Genomic DNA, 27,849 nt, shown 5'->3' with positions numbered 1-27,849 from the left:
CACTTTGGCAAAAATGTCTTTACATTTGTGAGCCTCTGCAATAATGTGGTTGAGGTTGAGGTGTGTGAGATCAGGTGAGGTAGAAGGAGCTGGGATGACCAGCTGAACCACAGCACACACCAGCAGAAGTATTGCCATCACCATGGTTGCTTGCAGGTTGAGGACGTCTCGAGAAGGAGTCTCTGAAGTTGTCTTTGGTTGTTCAGCTGTGAGCTTGAAGTTGCTCTGACTGAGTGGTTGGTTTTATACACCGTTTGTCCACGCCTCTAGTTATGTTTCTTCACTGCTAAAACGAGATGTCGTCTGCAGTGATTATGAGATAAGCTGTGGTTTGACTATTTCTTTGAATTTGATGGCTTCTTAGCTGTTAAAGTGAAATATCTAAAATGAGTTTGTGTTAAAAAAAAAAATCATTCCAGCTTTAGTAATTCTGAACATTTAATACCAGAATGTCAAACTTTTGAAAATGAAGCAAGGAAATGTAAACTGCAATGTCTCAGATTTTGAAGCACAAACTATCAATGCTTTCTATCTGAAAGCATTCGATCATTTAAAAATTATTTTCATTTCTTAACAAAGGCATGCTAAATTTCTTTAATACAACTCTGCAATCGGTGAATCGTGCAGACATGGAAGTCATATGTATAACTTGTACTTTCAGTTTCTTACTTAGTGTTTTTGACATTTATTCAAGTAAATTGAAAAAAAAAAAGTTTTTTTCAAGCTCTTGTTCATAGTATATAGTTATTGTAATTTAAACATTTCACAGCAAAGAGAGAGTAAATCAAACAGTGTGAATTTTATCAACTACAATCAAAGAATGAAGTGTTACTAAAAACCTTTAAAGCTATGCAACACAGTCAGTTTTTTAATGGAGATAAGACGAGAGAGAGGAGATGCTGCACTTGTTGATTTCGGAGTTCTGGTCCTGGTTCTTGCGGATTCGGTAGAAGTTCTCGATGTAGCTAGAGCGGCCCAGGAGCTCTACAAAGTCTTCATCGTGGGTGATGATGAGCAGCTGGAAATTGCGCTGACGAGAACGACTCTTGATGATTCTAGAGAGCACAGCAAAGAGATCAAGCTTAAGTACAACATGCTTAATACTCGCAACTTTAAAAGCAATGCAAAGTTGATAATCTCTAAATCTAACGAAAGGGAAACAGTGATCAGTGATTGCTTTGTTGAAAGATGATTAATGTTGCACAACTCTTACTCTACAGTCTTGCACATTTGCAATCTTAAAAAAAGTGTCTGTAAAAAGTTTCGCAATCAGAAAAGGTTCACACTATAAAAGAAAAGTGCACATGCACTGTTAGGATAGCACAGTATATCAAATCTAAATCATTACAATATCAATGTGTGCTATTATTAAACACGACCTGGATTTAATACTTGGTTTGTTACTGTTGTATTCAAAGAAATAGTAGTGAGTTTAAAAAACGGCAACCTCAAAATTGTAAAGGGATTTATTTCCATATCTGTTAATACATGAAAGACACTGCGCATTACTTTCCAAATTAAATAAAAATAAAACCTGATCTAAAATGTTAACAATTAACTAAAGGTGAAAAATATTACAGTTTCAGCTATTTTTCTGTTGAAAACACTCCATAATGTCAATCTTGTTGTTCTGGAATAAGGATGCTGCTCAATTAATTCTATGCTCTTTATAATGACTTGATGAAGGTTTCTTGCTGGTAAGCCGGACTACTATTATTTTGAACACAACTGTGTACACCATCAGTTGGATGGATTTTCACTGCCGCTGAAGTCTTCACTTGATACAGACTATAATGCAAAAGCTAGGTGGAGAAATCACAAGGACAAAAAAAGAAAGAAGAGTGAAGAAAATGTGAGTTAATTTTAATCGATCTTGTCACTGCACACTGTTTGACAGTTATTCTGCAGCTCTAATCACATTAGATACAGCTTCAGGTACGGATTTAAAGTTTTGCAAAAACATGAACAGCACTAACTCTACAAGGGCATGTGCTAAGGACTCGATGTTCTCTCTGTCCAGGTTGGTGGTGGGCTCATCCAAGGCCAAGATCCCACAGTTCAGACAGAAAGTCTCTGCCAGGGCAAGACGGATGATCAGGGACGCCAACACCTGCACAGGAATGGCCATGATTGGGAAAAAGAGGAACTGATTATACAGAGCAGCTACACTGATACAACATAACGGTTCTGTTGTTCTTGTGTTGCTTATATGCTAACTGATTACAAGTCACAATTTTGTATACACTTAAGTTTAAATCCTACAGTTTGGTACAGAATAGAATTATAAATATTAAACAGTCTAAAAAAACCACACAAACTATATGAGTGTACTATGTGTTTCAAAGGTAGTCTTAAACTACAACTTAAAACTTTCAAATCGAGATTTTATATTTCTTTCCAACTTGACCTGTAAAATGTCCAAACAAATATTTTAATTAGCTGAAAGGCAGATCTTTATGTTATGAGAATGCTAGGTTTTAGGAAATGATAAGGAGTGTTTCAATTAATTTGACCCTAAATTCATGCCAAATATGGGCAATAAAGGAGTGGAGAAGAACTTCTCTCTGAATATCAAAGTGTTTATAATTACCACACACTTGGCAGGACAACAGCAGGTGACACAAAATTAACAAGCTGCTGACATTTGTATCTATAGTTTACCAAGATTTTTAAATCCCTGCTCTTGTGATGACTATACACTATCAGGTGTTGCAGAGGGCAAGATTATACATCGGAATAGCTTGTTATATCTCCATTACTTGCTCCCTCTGATTTCATCATTATCAGCATTTCTTGTCATACAGTAATTGTGGAGAACTTTAAAAATATTTTTATGGTCTCGTGCAACAAAAGCACGTGTGCATCATCTCTCCTGGACCACAGTGGTGATAGCCTTTGATAATGGATTTGTCGTCTGCCGGTTTTTACTTGTATGCAATGCCTGTATTGCGACACATCAGCATAAATACATGGACTGCTACTGATTGACAATGTTCGTGTGTATATTTTATACATGTATAACGTTTAGCCATGCCAGGACAAATACAGAACTGGCAATGTCAGCACCTTCTGGCCAGCACTGCAGCGTCCTCTCATATCCAGAGCTGTGTCTCCTTTCACCATAACTACTCTGTAGTTGTAAACCCTCCTCTTGACTCCAGCTGATGAATTCTCATCCACATCCGACCTGATCTCCACATACTCAATATCTGAAGCAGATATGAGACACAAGACAAAAGACTTAACAGAGGAAAATATTGGAGAGGAACTACTTTGTATAAGTTTGAAAATATATATATATATATATTTGTAAAAGAGAACCACCTTGACCCCTGTAGGTGTTGCGCCACAGGTCTCTAATAATTTTATTGATCTCATCCATCTTCATACTGTGGAATCTCATGATGGTTCTGTGGAAAGCAGAAAGAAAACAACGGTAAAACTCAATATTAAAGGGGATGCTTTATTTGCACGCTGTCTTTGTTAGATTGAAAATACCAAAATAAGCTCAGTAAGGCATACCAAGTGTATTGTCAATCACGTGTTCATAAAATAAAATCCCCTCAAGATGACAAAAATGCACCATCCTCAATTCCTAAATATAGGTTAAACAAGTTCACTGCTGCAAATGTGACTTTCACATATCTTGGTTACAAAATGAAAACTGCAGCAACATTTTTTTTTTCTTCATTTAATACCGACATGTTAGATGATATATCTTTGTAAAAAAGATATGCAAACAGAAGACTGGATGCTGCCTTCCTGGATACCAAGAAATATTTTGTCTTTCATCTAGCAACTTGATGAAAAAGTCCAGTGTGGTTAAACAGACGAGTGATAACCATACAAAACGCAGTTTCTTCCTATGACCATATATGGGGGGTAGATGAACCACAGAGGAAAGTTGAAACTAGAAGTACTGGAGGACACCTTATCCAACAATCTGACCTACTGCCTTATGTACGCAACTGCTTAGTCAACAGATGTAATTACTGACTTCCTTGTAGAAACCACATATATCTTCCAAAAAAGGACTTCTATGAATTCATCAGAAACTCAATAAAAGCTAATATAAGCAACTTAACCTGGATTAATGTATTAGGATATTAGGAATGTTGCTATCGTTCCTGTTATCGTTATCAATAAACACATTGGATATTTAAATATAAGAGTGATACAGCATTTACAGTGTTCCCAATCGAAGCAAAAGCACGATGCAGCACTATAGAAAATGCTTAAGAAAAACTACTTACTAGCATGGATTAATAAAATAGAGTTTCACAAAGACTCTTGGTATACTTTGGAAGCAAAGCAGTAAAGAGGAGCAGAGCAGGACCTATGCATTTTATATCACCTCTAGAACCCTTGCAGGACTTGAAGTTAGGGCTTTCCATCCATTGTTTCAACAACCTCAATCAGAATGTTTAAGCATATTTTCATTGAAATAACTTGAACGAGACAAAAGTAATAATACATAAAAAAATAAATAAATTACTGGAAATTCACCAACAAAAATCAGTCGTTGCTTTTGAATAGTCATTGTCCTTTGTTAAAGAAACAGGCCTCACGAGGCAGCACATTTCTCTCTAGAATGCCTTGATAGTCTTGAGATTTCATTATTCCCTGCACAGATTCAAGACACCGTGTGCCAGATGCAGCAAAGCAGCCTTATAACATAACTAAGCTCCCTCCTCGCTTCATTTTAACAGCCGTGAACATAAATCTGGTGTGCTTCGCCCAAAAGCTCCAGTTTTGTCTCAACTGTCCAATGGACTTTGGCTCATTAATATGCATTGTAGTTAATTCCAGTTTCGCTTTTTCATCCTTGGTCGTCTCACTTGAAGTCCACTTTGACTCAAAAGACAACATATGGTGTGATCTGTACCTCAAACGTGGAGTTTACCTTTAATGTCTTTGTAATGGTGACCAGGGCTCTTTGTCTTTCTTCTCAATTTGCCATCAATTTTCTTTTAGACCTCTCTAGACCTTGGCTACTGCCACTGAACTCTAAACGTCTCAATAATATGTGCAGCTTTAGCCACAAAAGCATCAATGTGCTTGGAGATTGTCAAATAGCCTTTACCTTTAACATTATTGTCTATGATTTTCTTTCTAACATCCTGAGACAGTTCTTCACTTTCTATGGTTCATGTTCAGTATGGTACACATCATGTCATCAAACAGCACAATGACAGCTTGTCACCCTGTAAGTAGGCTGACTACCTGATTACAAGCTTGACGACATTTGCAATGTTAAGAAGTCTCACTTTAGTTTAACATATGCCAATAGTCAAATTATTGTCAATACCATAATGTTTGTCTGGTCGTTTCATTAGATTTTTTTTAATCATTCAGTTGAACCAAATTTTAAAAAGAAAGTCTGATTTTTGTTTTGTTAATTTTCAGTACATTTTTCATTACTACTGCTTTTGTCTGTTATTTCAGTGGCCATTGTGGGTCATTAACAGCTAACTTTTGTCCACGTGTATTAGTCGGTCACACTGGTATAAGAGTGGCTAAAGCCTTAGAAAACGCTTTAGACCTGCTGATGTGAACTAGGTCACAATACTGACGTAGTGTGGTACCAGTGCAAACGATTTATCAGAATAGGAAAGGATGTGGCATGCTCAAGTTCAGCCATTACTTAAACTAATACAACACTAAGAAGAAATCAAACAAAGTAAAATATTATTTTGTGAACTGGACATTTATACTGCGCATCCACATATTAAAAAACTAATAAAGTTCAGTAAACTAAGTTTGCAGAGATTATAAATCTGCAAATTCAGTGGTATAAAAACACAGATATGATATAAAGGTTAAAGGATATCTTCATGTCAAAATCATAAAACCCTCTAACAAAAAATCTAAAAATATATCAAACATTTTAGCATCCTCCACAAATCACAATATAAGTTTAAAGTAGTTTAACCTCCATCTAGAAAGGATGATTTAAAAATTTAGAATCTAATCAACTAATTTTCATAAGAAGATCAAAGCATCTTCAGAGATTCAAGAAAATGCTCAAATTTGCCACAGATTGTAAAAACGTTTCTCTTAGGTGCAATCTGGTTCATTCTGTGACCCAATTACCTCTTTATTTAGTTTCACTTTCCTAGGTAGTACTCAATATGCTCTACGCAGGAGTATGCAAAAGTGGTAAAGAGTGTGTATTACCAAAACACATCTGCGTCACACAGTAGAGGTTTCTAATGTATAAGATATAATTGCTATTATTAAGACACTATTATTAACAGCTCTTTAAGTCTTTTGAAATCTTGAGCCCCTTAATTATGGTGTTTATTTAAAAAGTTGTGCATAAAAGCTTTTATTATGAACTTAAAAATTTCAAATGTATTAAATGCAGTAATTACAAATTATTTATCTCAGTTTTTTTTGCAATATAAGAGTTATTAGTTGTATTTGTACATACATATATAAATATATATTTGTGCATATTTTTAAGCATGTCTGATAGTGGAAGCTTTTAAAAACTATATGAATAATTTCTAGTTGGCCATTTATAACGACCAACTGTAAAGTTTCATTCATATTGCTGCCACCATTTGTTTTGTAAGGTAAATGACCCATTTACACTATCATTTTTACATTAAATATCTCAACTTGAAACAGACTGCTTTGTATTCAGACAGAAACTGTGACGTGAATGTATGGGGTGCAGAAAAAGGCTTTTTACGCTTGCTTTGCATCTTGATTAAACTGCACAATGATGCTCATAACCCACCCACATGCATGGGTAAATTATGTGATCGCTCATTTCTCAGATGTTATCAGAGTCTGCGAGTGCAAACCTCCTCACATGTGCTTCCTTACCAAAATTTACAAATTTGAGAGAACCTCATTCTTAGGAAGACAATCTTACTAGGACTGATGACAAAGAATGGTATACAGTTACAAGAAGCATTTTACTGAAGTCAGACAAGGAGGACAAAAGGAGTGTATCATGCCCAACTTTTTTCCTCAACTAGTAAATGCATTTTGTATCTATCTTTTAAAATGTGAAACAAGGTAATTCTGTTGCTCAAGTTTGATTAAACCAATATTTGAACATTTCTGAAATACATATTTGAGGTGAACTAATTTTTCTTGTGACTGTATACATCCAGAAATAGGCCTGTCGCGATAAACGATAAATCAATTAATCGTACGATAAATTAAAACTATTGACGTCATTTTAATTATCAGCATTATCGTCTCGTCATTTCCATTAAACCAGTGTAAAAAGATCTTCAAACAATATTATCGTTTATCGCAATAATTTTTGAGACAATTAATCGTTCAGCAAAATTTGTTATCGTGACAGGCCTATCCAGAAACCTACATTTAAATGTACATAGTCCTTCTCTTTATTTGTAGAATATAATTATGCTCCAAATCTCATGACAAGCAGTCAGATATCCACTGGTTGATATCGACTGACATGTCCATGTCCCCCAAATCAAATGTGTTGACAGGGGGGGAGCAGGGGAGCCTGTAGAGTGGTTCGCCCAGGGCGCCAAACTGGCTAGGACTGGATGTGGCTTTTAAACGTGACTCAGACCTTGATGCGGTTCTCCGAAGATAAATTATTCCTCATGGGAGTTAATATAAATCCCGATACAGATGAAGCTTTTTTACTAGAACGCCTTCCAAATCGTCCGGATTGAGTGAGAGATGCAGCCGCGACAGCGCGCTAGGTGGCCAACATGCAGAAGTGCCAGCTGTGTGATTGATGCACTGCCGGCTTCATATCCTGTTCAATACACTTATAAACTTTCAGGTGTTTCAGGAATTATTCTGCAGCATTACTGGTGAAATGCTGCGTGCAGAAATGTGGTGTATTGAAAAATTATTAGAATTCCGAGTAATGTGTTACCCATACATTAAGTATGCTATCAGTATTCTGATAGCATACTAAATTCTGCACTAATGTTTGTGAATGCCTTCTCTTTAGTATGGTGATTATGTAATTTTTTGGATTTTTAAGATAATATCTATTACCTGACTTTTAAGTTAAGTAAATACCAGGGCCCAGAACATGTGCCACCTAAACCCAATGCTATTACTTTCATTTGAGGATATTTGTGTGATCAGTAATACTAATACACGGACAACCACTACCTTCAACATGGCATCTATTTTGAACATCATTTTAGACATGCAAAATTCCAAAGTGCAAGCAGTTTCAGTATTTCTCACGCCTGAATAACATTTAACCGCAGTCACTGGTGGTTAAAAGGGTAAGGTTTTGATAAATGCCACTGGTGGGAAAAAAAATCAGTAATTCAAACAAATCAGTTACTTACTGATCAAGGGCTTTGTAGTAGAGATCAAGGTCTTTAATGACCAACTCCGTGGTCCTCATGGTGATCATCTTGTTTTTGTAGCGCTCCTCAGCTTTGTCATACTGATCTTCTCTCAACTCTTTTCTGTAAAAATTTAATTAAGAAAAAAATAGTAAAAAGAAGTTTTAAAAAAATACTCATTTTGAAATAATTTAAAGAGTGATCTTTCTCTTCTTAGAAATATTTTACCACTTAATGAGTACCGTATTTTCTGCACTATAAGGCGCACCACATTATAAGGCGCACCTTCAATGAATGGCCTATTTAAAAACTTTTTATATATATAAGGCGCACCGCATTATAAGGCGCATAGAATAGACGCTACAGTAGAGGCTGGGGTTACATTATACATCCATTAGATGGAACTGCGCTAAAGAGAATGTCAACAAAATAGTCAGATAGGTCAGTCAAACTTTGTTAATAGATTACAAACCAGCGTTCTGAAAACTCCGTTCATTCCCAAAATGAATAAACAGCTGTTTTATTATTTTCCCAGAGGTAAAGTAAGTGACGTGGTATTTTTGTGACACAGTTTATCTTTTAACAACAGCAAGGTATAACATGTAGTGGAGGGAAACTTTTCCTTGATTCAATAAACACGTAAAAAACAGTCTGATACTGTTAAGGTAAATCAAATGTTAGTGCAATCACAATATATATCCACTTCTGCACCATTGATTCGTTCATGTTAAATTCTCTCGCTGCAACTCTATTCCCGTGTTCTACTGCGTGACTCATCGCCTTGAGCTTAAACTCTGCGTCGTAAGCGTGTCTCTTAATAGGAGCCATTTTGGGGTCTTTACACAAAACCCAGCATGCACCGCGCGCTTCTTCTTCTACGGGGGAAAACGAAGTCGGCGGCTGCTTACCGTAGTTGCGAGACCTGTTGTGGCTCAATATTGGTCCATATACAAGGCGCACTGGATTATAAGGCGCACTCTCGGCTTTTGAGAAAATTGAAGGTTTTTAGGTGCACCTTATAGTGCGTAAAATACGGTACTTGTCTTGGAGCTATATAATGTTCTATTCAGTAAATCCACAGAAGTAATTCCAGAAAAAAACAAGATGCAGTGCTACTCTACAGAGAAGAATATCCAAGCTACTAAGGAGCTTTCATTTGGGTTCCACAGATGAAAACTAAGTGATATGATGATAAACACTTCGGCTGATACTGTTTCAGTTCAGTTGACATGACAGTTTTACCTGTAATGCAGAATCTCTTCTTCAAAGCCTTTCTGCCGACCGAGTGCGATGCTCCGGTTCTTCTTCAACTCTTCTAACTTGCGTTCTGCATCACGACGTTCTCTAAAAAAATCCACAGAAAATAAAATAGAGAGGGTTGAAACACTAAAAACATTCCACTCAGGGGATAGTGAAGAGGCTATTAGTCTTGGCCTATCTTGAAGTGCTACTGTTTGTTTTGTTTTTCAACAGACTAATACAAATTGTGAAGTGCTCTTACTGGCGCAGCTGCAACACCTGCATGTTGCCCATCTCTTTCATAAGAGTTTCTCGTTTAGCTACAACCTCCTTCAGTTCCTCAACTCGTTTCCTTAATGTCAGATTGTCTTGTAACCAGCGCTCTTGGACCTGAAGAAATAACAAATATGCAAGAAACAAATACATAATAACAACACTGTTAAAGAAAAATGTCCAAAGCAGAATGTTGAGGGCTCAATTCTGGTCTCCAGATTAGTTGTCAATTACATATTTAAACCAATTCTTTTATAGTTTTTGGAAAAACTATAAAATAAGAAAAAACTTGTTTAAAGAATTAAAAATTCCAATTCTGCTGGAAGTCTTGTTCTATTGCAGCCTGAACGGATTACAGGTAACACTTTATTTGAAGGGGTTTGCATAAGACTAACATGAGGACTTTTAATCCAACAAGAAGTTGCATTAAAGGTCCATTAAAAGTATTTACCTAATGACACTTCATTACAATAGTCAAATATTCATGAAGACTCCTTCATGTTTGTAACAGGTGTTATGTCATGTTTACGACAGTGTCATGTCAATCTTATGCACATCCTTTCATGTAAAGTGTTACCCATACATTAAAATATCAAAAACACTTTTATGGCTTATTACATCCCTGTGCATCTTCTGGTTCAATACAGATGCCAAAACCTACAATGCCTATAGATCCCAAAACTTCGAAAGTCTTCACACCAGCTCAAGAATTGAGCACAGACAGTTCCAGAGAATAAGTTTCCATGACCATGACGTATCACATGTGGTTTCACTGGAAATAAATATTTCCACTATAGCAATGGAGACAAGTTCTGTCGATTGATGAATCACGCCTCCCTCTCTGGTAATCCACTGAACAAGGCTGGGCTTGGCAGTTCCCAGGAGAATAGCACTTTCCTGACTTTACTGTATCAAATATCAAAGTATGGTTGAGTTTTCTTCACTCATTAAAACCATTTACACAGATGAGAGCAATTGTCAGCCCAACCTGGTACAATCACGTATTTTTCATTGATTGGAAAAATACATGATTTTTGAGTTTCTGACTGGCTCTTCCCCATTCAAGGCTGATCAAACATTTTGTTAACCTCCAATTTCTGTTCTTCTTTAACACTATCATACCTCAATAATATTAAAAATAAAAATAATGAGCCAAAAGTCTGTACCTTTTGGGTATCTATGTCCTGACGGATGTTTCCCATCTCCTTATTAATCTTTTCTTTCTGCTTCTCAGCCTCATGGAGCTGAGTGTTGGTTTCTTGAAGCTCAGATTCCTTTTGCTGCAGCATGAATAAACAGTTGTTTGATGCAGTTAAAATTAAAAAAGAAAAATGGTCGGTAAGGTTTATCATATATTAAAATAAAGAAATAATTGCAATTACTTTTAAGGGAAAAGTTGTGAGTGATTACAGTGCTTTCAAAAAATTAAAGCTAAAAAATGTAAATGAATATTAACCAAAATCAGTGAACAGATTACCTCTTTATATTCCTCTCTTCCATCATCCATGTATTTTTTAATATCTCGTTCCAAACTGGAGACAGACTTTACCCTCTCTTTAATGCCATTGATCTGTAAAAAAACAGTGATTACATTGTAAGACGCACAATACCTGAAATGAAAACAATGCTGAAAATATAGATGTGTTTTTGTGTTTACTTAAAGTGTTAAAGATATTTAACTTGAGCCGCATGCACAAGAGGTTAGAAGTGAAGTTTATCTTTTACTATATAGTACATCACCAAGTCTTAAGGGAAAGCAAAAAAACATTGACAGGTGACATGACAGCGTTACTAAAAACAGAAAAGAATGTCAGAGAAAGAAGTTTAGAATCTGCATTGTACATCACGTGTTAGAGACAAACACCAAAAGTTTGGAGATGACTGAGACGAGAACATGAGTAAGCATCAACCTTCTCTTGGCCTTCTTCCTGTTTCTTTCTTTTATGCTCCATTAACTCTTGTTTCTCTTGTTGCAGCTTTTCCAAAGCAGCAGACAGAGGTGACAGTTGTTCCTTTGCTTCCTGTATGAAAAAATTGTTGGCAAATATTACTGGAAAATCAATTCATAATATGCAAATACCAAATTGTATTGTCACAAGAACAATATATCTGTTCTTTAGAAAACAACATTTAAGCAGATCTTATACTTTTCATTAAGCCAGTATTTCTGTATGAAATATGTTTTTAATAAAGAAATGGTCTGATATAATATACTAACCTAAAATGTGCTGTTTTCATAAGATAAGTGAAAAATAATCATAATTAAAAGAAATAAACCTTAAAAACATTAAACTGTGTATTATTCTATTTAATATGCTTGTCTTATGGAATTGAGTTATTGAAAAGTAACTTTTCAATAATATTCAGATTTGTTGAATTGGTCTGTATGCACAAAATGATGTGTTATCAAATTTGTAAAAAGTACATGAGAATAAAAGACATGAATATTATAATAATTACCCTAATGTCTCTGGTTAAAGCCTGAATCTCTGCAGTAAAGTCAATACATTGCTCCTCCAGCTGCTGCTGTTTCTGCATGTCGCTGCTTAGCTGCAGCTTCTCTGCTCTTGTTTCATTTACGGCACTTTTCAGGATCTGAATCTGGTCCTGTTGGTCTTGAATCAGCTTACGTTTCAGCTCCATTTTGCTAGAGGCTGGAAAGAGACAGTGTCAGAGACAGAAAAACAATTTTATGACACAATCTGCTAATGACAAAGAGTTGAATCAAAAGTGGATCAACTTTGATTCTTAAGGCATGATGCTAATGTGCAAAAAAGATTCATCAGGTTCTGCTTTAGAGTATTGTTTAAAAAAATAAATAAATTTAATAGGTATCTGCATGAGTGTACATTTCTAAGAGGATTCTTTTAACTAACACATTTGTAAGCTAAATATCTTTTTAAGATACTAAAAAAACTATTATCAAAAATGTTCCTTTTTAAACATTATAGTTAGAATCTGACAAAATGTTTTTCTTTTTATAAAATTATCCAAAAAAATGTTTTTTTGTTTTGTTTTTACACTGTATTACACAATACTCTGTATAAACAAGTATGACTTGATTAAAACTGTGTGCTGTAATGTTGCTTGCAGGCATGCTTGAGGTTAAGCTTTTAAATAGTAGTTGAAGTCAGGGCAATTAAGCAAGTAATAAAAGCAAAACTAAAACATTAAAACTGTAATGCACTGTGGAAGTTTGTGAATGAGGAAAACCTACTGATGTCCAGCTTGTGCTGGGTTTCTTGTTTCTCCTGACTAACTTGCTGAATGTTTCTAGTCAGGTCTACTCCCTGGAGTTTAGCTGCCTGCTGAGCAATTTTTCTGTCCAGCTCTTTAAGGTCCATCTGCAAATTTACAAATATATGAATTAGCACACATGACGCTTGAAGGTCTGCATTTAAAATTGACAACTTATGTTTTAAACAAACACAGCTTGGGAAAATTGTTTAACAGTCAACAGTAACACACAAAAAATATACATATACACATTTAGGCCATGGCATTCTGACCCACTGAGAGGTTGAGTGAATGACACTCCTTTTCTTGTTGAGTGGCATATTCTGCTTGGAAAGCCTGCTCTCTCTTTGTTTAATGGAAATGCAGTCAAACTTAAAACCAGTTTTGTTTCAACTGCACCAGCATCAGGCCCAGTCTATGAAAACTGGTTCAACAACGGCACCACTTTGTTGTTTTTCATTAAGGAATGCAAAAATTATTACATCAAAACTCTAGAAAAAAAATATACATTTTGCATTTAAGATAAAAAACCTTTGTCTGTAAATATGTTCTACTCAGGATTCATTGAGTGGCATAGTTTTAGCTTCACCCAGTTTAAATCCTGTAAAACAAAATCTCCTATTAAGCACCTTTTGGGATCCAATTATTAACTTTGTTATTAAAATGCTTTTCTTATTTAAAAATGACACAAAAAGCAAGATTCAAATGAAATGTTTAACATTATGAAGTGGATCTGTGGTGACTGGCTGGATGGGAAAATCAACCTGATCTAAAAAGACTCAAATGACAACTTTGGTTACAGACATCTCAAATTAATCTTGGTTGATTCTCAGAAGGATCAGATCTGCCCTTGTAGCAAAAGATTTTCATGTAATGGAGGCGAAAGGCTAGAATGTTTATACTAATTGTTGAGGAGATTAGCTGGGCGTCTGTTAGAAATGTGCATGAACCAGAGAAAAGCTAAGGTGATGAGAAGATGCAGAGGGAACAGTGGTACCAAGTATCTGTCCATCAGAGAGATGTCTTGTAGACAGGCCTTGGCTGTTTCCTCCTCAGACATTAAGGTACCAAGCAGCGTTTCCTGTTCTTCTACTTCTGCCTTGAGCCTCTCGATTTCTCTGTTCACAGTCTGAAGTCGGTTTCTCAGCTCAGGCAACTCCTTCTCCTGAGACTGTACAATGGCCTGTCTGCAAAAAAATAAATTAGTTAAAAAAGAAGTATGTAGTATTTCTTTCAAACTTTAAAATCTCAAATTAGCAGCATGCTTCAGAAATACAGCTGAGTATCTGGTGAGTAGCAGTTGTGTGGATTAAAATGTCTTGATAATGACAGAATAATGGGCAGACTGGTTGGAGATGACAGAAAGGCAACGAGAGCTCAAATAATCACTCTTCACAACCAAAGGGTGAGAAAGTAAGGAAGGGTAAGGTAATTTTAGTTATATAGCACATTTTCAGCAGCAAGGCAGTTCAAAGTGATTACAGTACCATCTTTGAAGACACAATACGTCAACTCAAGAAAACTACACCAGATGCCACTTTTATCAGCTAAGAACAGGACTGCAGACATGATTCTCACAAATTTAATACAACAGTATGGACAATAACAAAGCAGAAAAATGTTGACTGATCCAGTGGGTCTTGATTTCATCCATAAAACATTGGGATATTTTTCCTTTCCACCAGGAAATATCAACCAAACCCCACAGGATAAATCAGTCCTCTTGCGGACCAGGCCCACCTCTTTATACCTCAAATCATCTCAACTTGGTATATTGAACATCACAGAGAGTTCACTGTATTTTAGTGGTCTCCACTTTCACTTGTTTTCAATCCAGCTGTGCAGCTTTGCAGAAGATGTAGGAGATTAGCATCATAGATGTGCATCTGACCAATATGCAACAAAATATCTCACTGCATAAGAACACAATTCAATTATTCTTATGAGGTAAAACTTACATCGTATGATAATTTAGCTCCATCTAGTGGAACTGGCTGGAAGTTTACTAACTGTGCTGGCCAATCTACTTTGTTTTATTTAAACTTGAATTAGTTTGAAGACTGTTTTAAACTATAATACCTTCCTGTGAAAAAAATAGTCATAGAAAACTATGACAAAAATGAAGCTTATGGACAGAAATTATTATTTTCATTTCACTACATTGACGACACTTATGAATATCCAGATATTTCATTTTCAATGAGAGTCTCATATTATGTGTTCCTTACTATTCTATAATTTTACAGACCAACCAAAACAGAATGGTGAAAGCAGGACTAAAAGTCTGTAACTGCATAAATAATGCTACTTTTAAGAAAAATATTAATCTCTGCATCTGCAGGTAAAAAGATTATGAATTCATTCATTTCTTTGAAGCAATAAAATAATTACAGCTTTACTGCTCCATTTATGTTTTTTTTTTTAACTAAGCAGTTAAATCAGCATACCTCACAGGTTTGAGTGCCATCATTTCATCCTTCTTCCTCTCCTTCCTCTTCAGGTCCTGCTCTGTGTTCTTCAGTTTGTCAGGCACCAGGCGTAGCTTGGACTGCATGTCGCTGATAACTTCCTGCAGGTCAGATTCTGAAGGAAAGGTCCGCTGGCACACAGGACAGCAGGGCTCCCTCTCCTCTGTCAGCTGGCTGATGAACTGAGTGTACACTGCTGTGGCTCCTGCTAACATGGCTTTAACAGGACAGGTGGAAAAAGAGAAAAAATAACATATTTACACAACAGTGGTAAACGCACACACTTTTATCCCACAGTGCCAAAATAAATTCATTAGATTTATCATAAGTCCAGGAAACTTTTATAAACCCATTCCAAGTTGCAATTAATAATAAGTTAAGAAGTTGCAATTAATAAATGTACAATTATGGCCAATAAGGTTCAAGACTGACTCACACAGACAACTTGTATTTTACAAAGCTGACTGCTTTGGCATTTATGAAACTGTCCAAAACTTCTTTTGGACCGATACCATGAGTGGGGAGTTAACAAGTTAATAAGGATAGAACATGAATAGAATAAAAGGGGAGTGGTGACTTTAAAAAAAGGTGTTGCTCATAACCTCTCCTTTTTATTTGCTTTTAGCTAGACATTTATGAACTTCTGAATGCTCAAGAAAGCCTAGCAAGAGCCAGGAGAATTATCTCCTAAAGGGAATTCAGTGTAGGGACTTGGCTGTCGCCACTGCAGTTTGTTAGGAAATTAAAAAGTCAAATGAGATACACAGATCGGGGAAACTTATAGATACTGGCCTGATTTGGGGAATGGCTGCAAAGAAGATAAACTGAAAGTCTGCAGAAAGTACCAGGACTGGACTGCAGAGGGTTGAAGGAAATACATGTACAACAGCTATATGAAGACCAAAACATTGACATTTGAGCCAATGCTTGGAAACTACTTCCATTTAAATCCAATCAGGAACTTTGGGTTCTTTCTCCAAAGTCTAGGGAAAAATACCAGCAACCTTCAACTGTTGATAAAACAAGTATGAGCCACCATCTCTACAATAAATAAACTGTTTTGTGTAGATGTGTAAATTTCAGCTCCTATCCAGTTACCTCTTTGTTTGGATACTTTCTCCAGATCTTCTTGCAGTCTGCCCAAATCCTGCTCCAGATCCTGACTGCCACACACGCTGAAGAACTTCTCTTCATCGCTGCTTAGTTGTTGTTCCTTCTTCCGCAACTCAGCAGCAATATGGCTTTTGTTCTGCTCACTTGATGCCAAGTCCTTACTGAGATTCATTAGAACAGTAACAGACATATAGGTTTCAAAACTCTTTAACTCAATAGGTTTTTCGTTTAATAAAATAAACCCCACTCACTTTAATTTGGCAAGTTTGTCCCTTGTGCTATTGATTTCCTTGGACTTGGAATAGATCCAGTCTTCCAGTTCTCTCTTGTTGGGAAAATGACCCAGGAGGAGCATGAGATCCTCGCCGTGACGAGCCTTGGTTTTCCGTACCTGCTCCTCTTTCTCTGTCTGGGAAGGTGAAGAGGAAGCATGAGAAGAGAACAAACAGAAGAACAAAAGATAACATTTGAAAAAAAAAGAAAGACAAAGAAGAATGTAGAGAAAATAGAAGATTAAAAAAGGTTTGATTTGAACAGCTTACCATGATTTAATTAAGCAACAAACACAGAAAAAGAAATGAAAGGACTGAAACTATATTGCAATGTGTAATAATTTCATACTTTATCTTTCTTCAACATGTCCATCTGCGTGCGTGCAGTTGTGTGCGTGTTAAGAATTTGCATCTCTTGATCGAGCCGTCTCTGCGCCTGGTCAAGCTCAGTCTTTTCTCTCTGGAGTTCCTCAATCTCAGTCTTCAGCTCTTCGACATTGGAGCTCTGAACGGCACGTTCCAGCTCACGCTCCTGACGGGGAAAACCAACACAGAATGAAGCTGGTAAGTGTGTGACTGAAATATGCCAAAAAATAAAAGTAGACACTTTATGTTACAGAAATATTTTTATTCATATGACAACTTAATTGTTATATTTGATAGTTCATACAAAATCTTTACATATACCCAAATAAAAAACTGGGAAATGGTATGAAAAAAAACTGTAACCAATGAGAATAATATGACAGCAGTTATAAAAAATCTAAAGCTGTTGATTATTTTTTCAAATAATACAACAAGGCAAAAGTTGCAGTGCAGTCACCTATCATCAGAAGATAAAAAATTGCTTAAGATGTGTGTCATCAAAGTGCATAAATGTGAGGGATCTTACATTTTTGGCCAATTCATTTTCCAGCTCTTGCAGTCGATTGGATGACCCTTCGAGTTTCTGCAGATCCGCCCTGATGTTCCTCAGTTCCTGCTGCTTCTTTCCCTGCATGTCCCTCTTCAGCTCTACGGTTCTCTCCAGGCCAGTCTTCTTATCCCTCATTTCATCGATAGACTGCTGCTTCTGTTGCTCCTTTTCCTGCAGACCTGCCTACAACACAATAAAAAGTACAATAAACAAAACTGTCAAAATTATATTTATTTCAAGTGAAATTTAAGTAAAGTTTGATATTTTACTTGTCAAACATTATTTAAAGTTTGATAAGTTATCAAACATTAATGATCAGAAAACACAGCAGGACGCACAAAGGTCATTGGTCCAAAAAATTGGACAGGAGCGTTTTGGTTTCAGTCCAAGTATTTCTTACTATAATCTGACTGAGTGTCTCTTTCTCCTGCTCCAGTCTTTGAGTGACGTGACGATGAAAGCTTTCAAGCTGCAGAGAGGTGAAGGGGGGGCGGTCGTAACCCTCCATCTCCAGATGGGATGACAAAGAGCGAACCTGTGAGATGCAGAGGATGAGAGAGAAACCAAGGAAAGCTGTTGTTTTCTTGGAACTTTTGTTTGATTACAATACCAGAACAAATTAAGATTATTAAAAGTTCCTAAACCCTGTACAATAATGTAACATTTTTTAACTCTTAGTGGAAACACCAACTATCTTTCATCGTCAGCAAGTCAGTATAAGAGTGCATTTCTCCATTCTTCCTCTCACCAGAGTGTCACGGCTCTTGACATTCTGAGTATGACGATCAGCTTCCAGCTGAAGACGACCTGAGATGAAATTAAGGCGCTTTCATCAGTTATTGCAAAGGTTTTACTTAAGCTTAATCAAAGCAACAAACTCAATGCAGTTCCAAATGAAATTCATGTGGCTTATATGCCGGAGCAATTATCCTGCATGTTGAAGGAGAAACTAAGAATGAGACAAGAGAATTGGTCTTCAACACCTACAGTGTCTTCCAAAAGCATTCACAAACACTGAAACTATCAAAATGATCTTTTTTTCTTTATTTTACATTTTGTTCACTTAAAAATAAAATTATAGTGTATTTTATTGGGATTTTATGTGATGAAAAAACACAAATTGCACATATTTATGAACTGGATAGAACATACAGTATACATCTTTTTCAAAAATATACAAATTAAAACTGACTAATGTGGCTTGTTTTTGTTTTCACCACCTTTTATTGTGATGCCACTAAATAAAATCTACTGCAACCGATTTCCTCCAGAAGGCAATCGGATTAATATCTTTGGAAGACAAGGGTGGTCCAGAGGAAATAGCAATCAAAACAATGTTTAAAACTTCACAGTTTAGTTTAACTTTGATCAGTCACATGTAAAATCTAAAGAACATTAAAAACACAAGTCTTCAACAATAGCAACCAAATGCCTAATACATTTTTCTGCACAGTGGGACCTGATGGAACCCATGAATGCAACTTTAAACCAGAACTTTTTTGATGCAAGGCAACACTGCAAAGAGCCATCTCACCATGCAGCCACAAAAAATCATTGTAAACAAAAGCTAATAAAGAAAACTAAATGTGATTAATTGAGTCTTCCATCTTTATATAAAGCTTAAAAGCCAGAGCAGGCCTACAAGTAAAAAATATCAATCTATACCCCTAATCATTTTAAAATCAAGAACATTAGGGATTGTTTAAATTTACATTTTCATTACCTTGCTCGACCAAGAGATCGGCCTTCACTCTGTTGAGTCTCTGACATTCCCAACCGGCTCTCTCCAGCTCTTTCTGGCAGTCTGTCAACCTGCGCTCCTTCTCCTTCACTGTCCTCTGGTGGTTCTGGTAAATGTCTTGTAGCTCCTCATCTGAACCCTGAAACACCTGCACCACAGATGGTTCACTGGTTTAAAGTGAATCTCTACATGAACAAGCACAGCTCAGCATTTTTTTTTCAGATAACAATGGTTTCAATAAATAAATAAAAAAAACATATTTCTAAAACATAATTCTTATACATATATATGTACGCTTCCTGCTCATATATATGTGTGTGCGTGTATTAAAGCTCTAACAGTTTGAAAAGTTTTGAAAAATGTATAACAGAAAAAAAAAACATTTTTAGAAGTGTTGCAATTATTCCTCTGTTATACATGGCCATCAAAGAACAAAAATTATTTCACATTTATGGCAAGTAAGAGACTCAGGCTGTTCTATTTCTCCAATATTTGTTCAGTAAAATTAACAATTAAATACAAAGAGATACTTGCAGCCCAAAATGAAAAGCAAAACATACACTTCAAAGATGAACAACACTCGCACAGCAAATGATCAGAAGTTTGTAAAGCTAAATGAATAAAAAAGAAAATAAAACCAATGAGTTCGCAGAAGATCACAGAACCTCAACTGACTGAACGTGACATTTAGATTATGTCACAATATCTTTGCTTTGGAATATTGTTGACACTTCCTAAAATTCCACAATCTCATATCATCATATTGCACTCCTTCAATATTTGTTTGCAAAACAAAATGAAATAGAGAAAAGATAGACAGCTTTGGTGATGCAGCACTTGGTGGAACAAAAGCTCTCCTTGCATAGCCTGTAGTTAAATCTCATTTATGTTTTATGAAGTGAAAAATATTTTATGTTAAGATGCACTTGTTGAATCTGCCGCCTGTATGAATTCACCACACCAGCTGAAACTCCCCAGTGAGCTCTCGATAAAACTGACATTTCTTTTTAGTTATTATTAATATTCAAGTACTGTTGCTTTACCTGTTCCATGGTTTCCTCCAGTTCTTTGTTGTCCTCCTCCATCTGTTTCTTCCTGCTGTCCAAAGCCTTAATGTCATTGTCCAACTTCATTACCTTCCCCAGTTTCTGGTCGAACTCCATCAGTCGATTCTGACAATAATTAAGAAGACTGATTAAAAGGTAAGAATACTGACAAATCCTCAACATGGACTGGCCGTTAACCCTCATTTATGCCGATTGCTACTTGTGTTAGTTTCAGTTTAAAATGCACAATTCACACACCTCAAGCGGCTCAATATGGCTCTCCGTCTGTTGGACACTGTCTTTGGAGGCCATCAGCTGAGCCTCCTTGGTGGCCACAGTCTCTCTGAGCTGCTGAGCCTTCTCCTTGTTTTGCTTCAGATAGCGTAACTCCACTTGGCATTCTTTGACTGTCTGACTCTGTTTGAGACGCAGCTGACGCATTGTCTCCAGTGCCTTAATATATCTACACAATGTAAACAGTAATGATTAATTATATGGTGTTATTGTGATGTGTTATGGAGATTGGAACCTCAGCCATTCAATGAAATAAAAATATCTGCTGGACTCACTTGGTTGCAGCAAAGATGGAGTCAAATTTGTCTTTGAGTGCTTTGCCCTCACTAAGTGGCCAGTTGGAATCTTCTTGGTGACAAAAGATGACATGATTCAGCACCGGCTTGGAGACTCCTAAAGCAGAAATCATCTCCCGATCCAGCTCACCACACTTAGAAGAAAGGCTTACTTTTTCACCATCTCTGGGAGAATTAAAACAGGAGACCAACATTTTCATTATAAAAGTTTTCAAACACTAGGTAAAATACTGCAGTAGTTTATTGAAAGTGTCTTACTTTATTCTAGTAATGACCTGCTCTAAGCTTTTGAATGAATAGTTCTTTGCTTTCTGTGTGCAGGACATGGAGCGCTGGATGGTGACTTTCTCTCCATTCACATCTGAGAACAAGAGTCGAATCTGAGCTCGTACATCCGTCTCATGGGCATCCTGCAATGGCACATGATCACTTTAAAAATCCAAAAATAAATTAACGACACCAACAGACAACATCATCTGACAAGCCAGAACAGAATTAATTTATTACAAGAAATGTTATTCTGGGAAATCAAAAAAATTTAACCTTCATCTTTTATTACTTTTTTCTTCAAAAATCTTGAATAATCCTAAAAGAACTTTAGGGAAAATTATAAAAAAAAACAACATATTTGTCTTTAAAAATCATTTGAATCAAATCTAGCTTTTGAGAAATCTACATTTTATTAGATTTGAGGTAATGACTAATAAGGTCTTAAATGAATAATTAATTATAGTACTTTACAGCTATACTTAAAGATTCTCTCTAAGAAAATGATGAAATATTCATAGACAAACCTTTGGATCATGAACAAAAGCTCCTCCTTTAGATCCAGGGGGAAGTTCCCCCGATGTTGCATACTTGAGGCATTCAATAATAGTCTGAAAACACAAAAACATGTGGATTATATTGTACAAAGAGATTACAAACTATTATAAAACATATCAAAAGTATTTCGGAAACTTCCGCTTAGCTATGCTCTTCTGCGGAGCTTTAAGATAAAACATGGCCATGCTTAATAGTTAGGATTATCGTCATGTTTTCCTACCGTTTTCCCTGCTCCGTTGGGTCCCACCAGAACAGTCAAAGGAGTAAAAAAAGAAATGATTTGTTTGTCTTTATCCTCAATCCCAAAGCTCCTCACTCCGAGGATGCTCATTTTGTCTATCTTCGACATTTTTGCTTTATGAAAGAGAGAAAGAACAAAGGCATTTAAAGTATAAGACAAATGCTTTAAAGATGAAAAAGTCTGCACCAAGGAAGGATCAGCTAAAAAAAACAAATAAAAAGAACTTAATGTTAATAACTATTAATAGCTGTGGGTGTCTTTTGTTTGTTTACTTATAACAAAGGTGAAAAAATGTACAAAGCTGAAATGCCCCAGTCAGGCTTTTTACTGCCAATGGTGATTTCTAGTGTCTAATGTGTCGATTATGACTTTTGTCACACATAACAGAAAGAAATGATAGACGTGGAGTAGTTTTGAATTACTTATAATTAAGGTGTTGAAAGATTTGTCTCAATCATGCATCAAAACATACACCCCTACTATTTTGAGTTTTAATGCATACATGGAAAAGAAAAATAAATTTTAGAATATTTAATAGGGTAATTAAAAATGAGAGTCAATCAAAAGAATCTTGAACCATCCTTATCGCTGGGCAATTGATTGGTGCAACTAATACGGTAATACAAAGTACAGCAATATTGTATTGAATCCCCTATATTTATTGTAGACAATATCTGAAAAATATAAACAATAAAATATTCTTCACAAAACAGCTATAGTAAAACAGATACTTTCATGCATCTTTTCTTTTAATAATGTTCTAATCAATTTCTAGCCAAATAGAAGAGACTATTTCATCCTTTATCACCAGATTTATCACGTCGTGAAGTTTGTAAAGTAATAAACACATAGAGGAAAGAGCCTTTGAAGTTAACGCACGTGTTCATTTTAGAAGTAAAAGCTTATATTTTACAATAAAATTACGAATTAATTATTAAACAACTCTGCTTGACACAATTGCAGAAAGTTACTTTGTTTTCAACTGAGATTCGCGTAGACGGCTACCTTTAAAACGTTTTTTTTTTTACTTTGTTACAGAATTTACAAGCTAAAAATGTTTACCTGTTAGCTAACAACGAAGTTTTGCGCCACTACTTTGCGGTTTAACAGCTAATAAAATGCATTTTGAAGTACTCAGCCGTCATAGAGATACACTGACAGTAATATGGTTAAAAAGAGCGCTCGATAAACATATACATAAACAATTCAACCCTCTTACCTTGGACAGTGGCTGCACTTACGACCAAACGGGAAACTACAGTTTTCGCGCTGTGAGGGAAAGTGACGTAAGGTTAGTTGTTCACTTCCGGTCTCAAAATCACAACATAAACTATAGAACGGCCGTTCAAACACAGTTAGCTTCATTTTATTGCAAAAGTAATCGGTAAGAAAATGAAATTGTTATATATTTTCATAAATACAGTTTTTAAAAAAGAAAAAAAACTGACTTTGAAAGTTTAATAAAAAGGTAGCATTAATTCAACTCGAATGTTATTAACTTGTTTTTCATTTAGTGTGCAATCGTAATGCTGATAATATGTCCCCGTTTCTTGCTCTTTTCCTTCTTTCTGTCGTTCTTTATTTTCTTCTTTCTTTCTTGGATGTTTGCAACTGAATTTGGACCGGATTCAAAATGTATTTCTGAATATGGAAATCACAAACATGAACTTCATATCACATTGTTCAAGGCCTGTGTGAACAATGACTGCCATCTTTTCTGTCGACCTACAGGGTGCCAGTGGAAATCAGACGACTATTTGGCAAAGAGAGAGAGAGAAGAGGAAGAGTGTGGAACTGAGATTAGGGACTTTGAATGTTACTATGTGAAGCTGAGGAGTTGGTGGATGTGATGCAGAGAAGGAGGGTGGATACACTTTGCTTTTATGAGAGTAGATTGAAGACAGCAATGCTTAAGCTTAGAATCAAGGTTTATAAGGTAGATGGAAAAAATGGGGTATGAGCAACAGAGAGTGTTGAAGAGCGCTAAAGCAGCATGTGTAAGGAGGTTGGAATGGGTAGAAAAAAGTGTCAGGTGTAATGTGTGTTAAAATATGAAATGAAAGGTATACAAGACAATGGAGGGACAGCAATGTTGCATGGTAGAGTCAACGCTAAAGAGAAAGTCTGGAGGCAACACCATATGTCGCAGAACTCAAAATGTTACATTTTTCTTTTGAATATAATCAGGAATGAGTACATCAGAGAAACAGCTCATGTTAGTTGTTTTGGAGATGAAGTCACAGAGGCTGAACAGAGACGGTTGGGACATATTCCAAGGAGAGACAATGATTATATCAACAGAACGATACTGAGATTGGACTCATAGGGTAAGAGGCCAAGAGCAAGACTGAAAAGGATATTGATGAATGTGGCAAAAGAGGACATGAAGTTATTTTGTTTGAGGGTAGAATGAATATTGATGGAAAAATTTTGGCTTTCTAAGGGAAAATCTGAAAGTGGACTGAATCTATTTGTCTTTCTAAATAAACTGAACTAAGCTGCAATCAATCAAGTGTCTTTTTGTGAAGTCCAGAACTAACCATAGACAATGCCATGTTAGCTAAACATTGGACTTGTCATCACATCTTTGACCACAAGATGGCCCTGTTTGGCCAAAAACGATATTGCTTTAAAAACCTATTATACTGAAGCTCCCTCTCCCTATTGCTCAGCATGCCAGTGAATGACTATTCTATAAATAGTACTTTTGACACGCTCGGTCACGAGTGTATTTCACCTATTAAGAGCCTAATTTTGATTGATGGTGGCCTATTTTTTCTTAACAGGCATTTCAAAGGCTAAAATCTATTTTTTCATAGAGAACAATAATACCATTCTCCAACATTCAGAGAACTTTTTAAAATTCTGTCATTGATTCTGTAACTTTCCATCCAGTTGGGTGCAATCTGCAGATGTCATTCCCTCTAGTTCCAAACACATTCTCAATCTCCAAAAGCATTCTGTATAGTGGTGTGTTTATCCATTGTTTAGCACAGATGCCACTGCTTGCACACACAGATTAAGAATTGCTGCTGTTCACAACGTTATGATGACTCCAGTGTAAGCCAACCAAAAGTGAACAGGCTGAGCTGACAGTTGGTGTCTGACATGGAGCAATACCAAAATATTTATTTTAAGATAAAATGCAACCAACCCTGACGACCGGCTTCATGGAACAGGACAAAAAAGTGCTGCCTATTCTTCTCTTTTGTCAGGAAACTGGTGAGATAGCTGCCTTTGTGCCTTTTGTGCTGATATCAATCCCATAACATATCCCATAAATCCACACTTTCACAAACTGTTTAGAGTAGTGACCGTTTGGTTTATTAATGTAGCTCACATGCTGCTCCTTCCAGAACATGTCTAGAACCTTTCAGGACTCTTCTTTCTTCCAAAAGTATATCTTGTTACAACAACAAAAAACAATTATTGGGAGGTCAAAAATGAAAGGATTATATTCTTCAAATCACCATTTGGGATTTGTTCAACCATTGTTTTTTTAAAAAAAAGTTGGGGGCAATCCTTAGTTACCTTAAAGAATATTGGGTTACAATTGGGGTTATTAAAGGAAGGAGAGGAGAATCAGTAAGAATAGCTTGACCAGGACAATATTCTTGCAAGAATCATCACTGTCTAAACGTGTATAATGAGGTGCATGAGCAATAATTCAAACTGTAAAACAGTGGAGAGTTTTAGTGTGTGTGTTTGTAATTGTATGCACAAGAGGTGATAAATCTTGATGGCAATAAGAAGGAAGGACAGGTTATTCTTAGACTGTGTGCAGGCAAAGGGTGGGTGTGCTTGGGGAACTGAAGAACATCATACATCCACAGGGACCTGTAGGACTAGTGTACCCCACCTGCAGCGACCCCCCTAAAAACCCAGGAACATCAACTCCTTGATGTCCTCCCTTTAGTCTTCCCCCAGAAAGACAGAAACACACAAACAGACAAAATGCCTCCTGCTTTCAGCCTACTGATTCAGTCTGTCTGCGTTATCAGCCCACTGACTCATTGTGCCTCAGTCTGTCCAGCTCATGGCCCTCTTTCTATTTTCATCCTGTCCTGATATGAAAATGTTATGACCTTGTGTCTTGTGTGAACCTTGTGTGTTTTTGTGTTAAAAGTTCAAAATACCCACTGCCACCCTCTAAATGGAATTGGCTAACTTTGCATTTTTGATAATCACACATTTAACCATCTGATTCTTTTCCACTTTTCAAAACACGGGAATTTTAGGAAGGACAGAGGAGCAGAAAGACGTGGTAAAGAAATATAAGAAGGAGGAAAAGCAATGAGAGTAGGTTTAGATACAGTGATATGAAATAGCAGTGACCATATCTTTCTTTTGAATGAATAAATTAGATGTTTTGGACTTCCAGCCAGCAGCAGTCAGTAGTCACAGACAGAAAAACTAAAATGACTGTATTACCTTCCACTGAACAGTCTTCTTCTGGCCTTTCACAAAAATTGCAGCACTGAAGGGCTGTTCACTTACTGAGAAGCCTCTCGAGAAAAGAGTTTATTTAAAATGATGGACCACTCTTTGAACTGATCAGGACATTCTCATGCTCCAAATGTGGTAAACTATATGCACGGAATAGGTCTTATCGTTGTGTATAGAATAAATCAGACAAGCCAAAATACATTTGTTGAATCAATCCATAAAAAATGTCTCTATCTATACATGCATATTTAATATGTAGTTATAGTCTGAATGTATCCACTTGCATTACCCAACTGGATGGTGGTGGTTTTGAAACACTGAGTTTAAGGTTCTTGATTGCCCCACCAAACATTCATTGGACCTCAACCCTTTTGAAACATTGTGGACCGTGCCGAATAATTTAAAGGAACTCTAACAGTTCTATTATGCCCAAAGCTTGGTGCTGGATGCAAAAAAATTATGTGATCAAGAGATTAAGAAGTGTGTTTAAATGAGCCTTTATGAATCAGGGAAAATCCAACATTTTTCCAGTTTTTGTGGTAGTAATCATTGACGTTGTATGTTATATAATTACTAATCCATAGTTAAAATTAAACTACATCTCCAAAACCCCAATATTCTGAAATTATGACCATTGTGTCTGTATTAAAGTTAAAGTGATCAGAACAATTTAACTTTTTTAAAAACTGTTACATATTTTTAACTCCTACAGACTAAAATTACTTAATTTTCTTTGTTTTTAAGAACATCACTTTTGCAGTTGTGCATGCAATAACATCATAAGGGTTTCAAGCTGCTTGACTTAATAAATGTAAGGGTATTTTTTTCATTCCTTCTAAGTGTAGCCTGAAATGTCTTCTAACATTATTTCCTCCTCTTTGATTTTTCAAGTCCTTCTGTTTTGAGTACCTCTCACACATCCTGGATTTGTCAAAATGACTTTCAGCTAAAGAGACTGTCTCCTCCAAGAAAAGTCCTTGATAGGTTTTAAGTTACTGGGAAGAAAGAAAAATAAGAGCGGAACACTTTATTTATATGTACATTTCAGCTTTATCTTAAAAAACAACTCTTGGCAGAAGGAACCCATTTAGATTTCTTTTTATATCATCTGATGTTATCTGAAGATTTACATGAAT

General features: G+C 36.1%; 1 protein-coding gene and 1 long non-coding RNA gene across 2 annotated transcripts in view; one reads left to right on the top strand and one right to left on the bottom strand.

Moving 5' to 3' along the window:
* rad50 (RAD50 homolog, double strand break repair protein) overlaps positions 1-23,557 on the bottom strand; it is a 24,754-nt gene extending 1,197 nt beyond the window's left edge. The window contains exons 1-28 of the mRNA XM_028032055.1: positions 23,487-23,557; positions 22,247-22,380; positions 21,996-22,079; positions 21,460-21,611; positions 21,181-21,366; positions 20,870-21,074; positions 20,609-20,737; positions 19,548-19,713; positions 18,573-18,631; positions 18,225-18,359; positions 17,801-18,007; positions 17,258-17,440; positions 16,888-17,045; positions 16,622-16,797; positions 15,503-15,740; positions 14,053-14,242; positions 13,036-13,162; positions 12,279-12,472; positions 11,729-11,839; positions 11,296-11,388; positions 10,985-11,098; positions 9,808-9,935; positions 9,549-9,650; positions 8,307-8,429; positions 3,325-3,410; positions 3,067-3,209; positions 1,977-2,110; positions 4-1,055 (exon numbers count right to left, since the gene is read on the bottom strand). Coding sequence (XP_027887856.1) covers positions 869-1,055; positions 1,977-2,110; positions 3,067-3,209; positions 3,325-3,410; positions 8,307-8,429; positions 9,549-9,650; positions 9,808-9,935; positions 10,985-11,098; positions 11,296-11,388; positions 11,729-11,839; positions 12,279-12,472; positions 13,036-13,162; positions 14,053-14,242; positions 15,503-15,740; positions 16,622-16,797; positions 16,888-17,045; positions 17,258-17,440; positions 17,801-18,007; positions 18,225-18,359; positions 18,573-18,631; positions 19,548-19,713; positions 20,609-20,737; positions 20,870-21,074; positions 21,181-21,366; positions 21,460-21,611; positions 21,996-22,079; positions 22,247-22,375 — 3,939 coding nt within the window. The 5' untranslated portion in view covers positions 22,376-22,380; positions 23,487-23,557 and the 3' untranslated portion in view covers positions 4-868. The remainder of the gene's footprint in view (positions 1-3; positions 1,056-1,976; positions 2,111-3,066; positions 3,210-3,324; positions 3,411-8,306; positions 8,430-9,548; positions 9,651-9,807; positions 9,936-10,984; positions 11,099-11,295; positions 11,389-11,728; positions 11,840-12,278; positions 12,473-13,035; positions 13,163-14,052; positions 14,243-15,502; positions 15,741-16,621; positions 16,798-16,887; positions 17,046-17,257; positions 17,441-17,800; positions 18,008-18,224; positions 18,360-18,572; positions 18,632-19,547; positions 19,714-20,608; positions 20,738-20,869; positions 21,075-21,180; positions 21,367-21,459; positions 21,612-21,995; positions 22,080-22,246; positions 22,381-23,486) is intronic.
* Positions 14,260-27,849, top strand: LOC114153479 (uncharacterized). The gene is made up of 3 exons (XR_003597332.1): positions 14,260-14,529; positions 19,725-19,727; positions 27,838-27,849. It is a non-coding gene; the product is annotated as an uncharacterized LOC114153479 (long non-coding RNA).

The sequence above is a fragment of the Xiphophorus couchianus genome, chromosome 11 (assembly GCF_001444195.1).
Source record: "Xiphophorus couchianus chromosome 11, X_couchianus-1.0, whole genome shotgun sequence".
In the NCBI taxonomy this organism is placed as follows: domain Eukaryota; kingdom Metazoa; phylum Chordata; class Actinopteri; order Cyprinodontiformes; family Poeciliidae; genus Xiphophorus; species Xiphophorus couchianus.
Note: the sequence above shows the minus strand (reverse complement) of the source record. Positions and strands in the feature narration are given on the sequence as shown.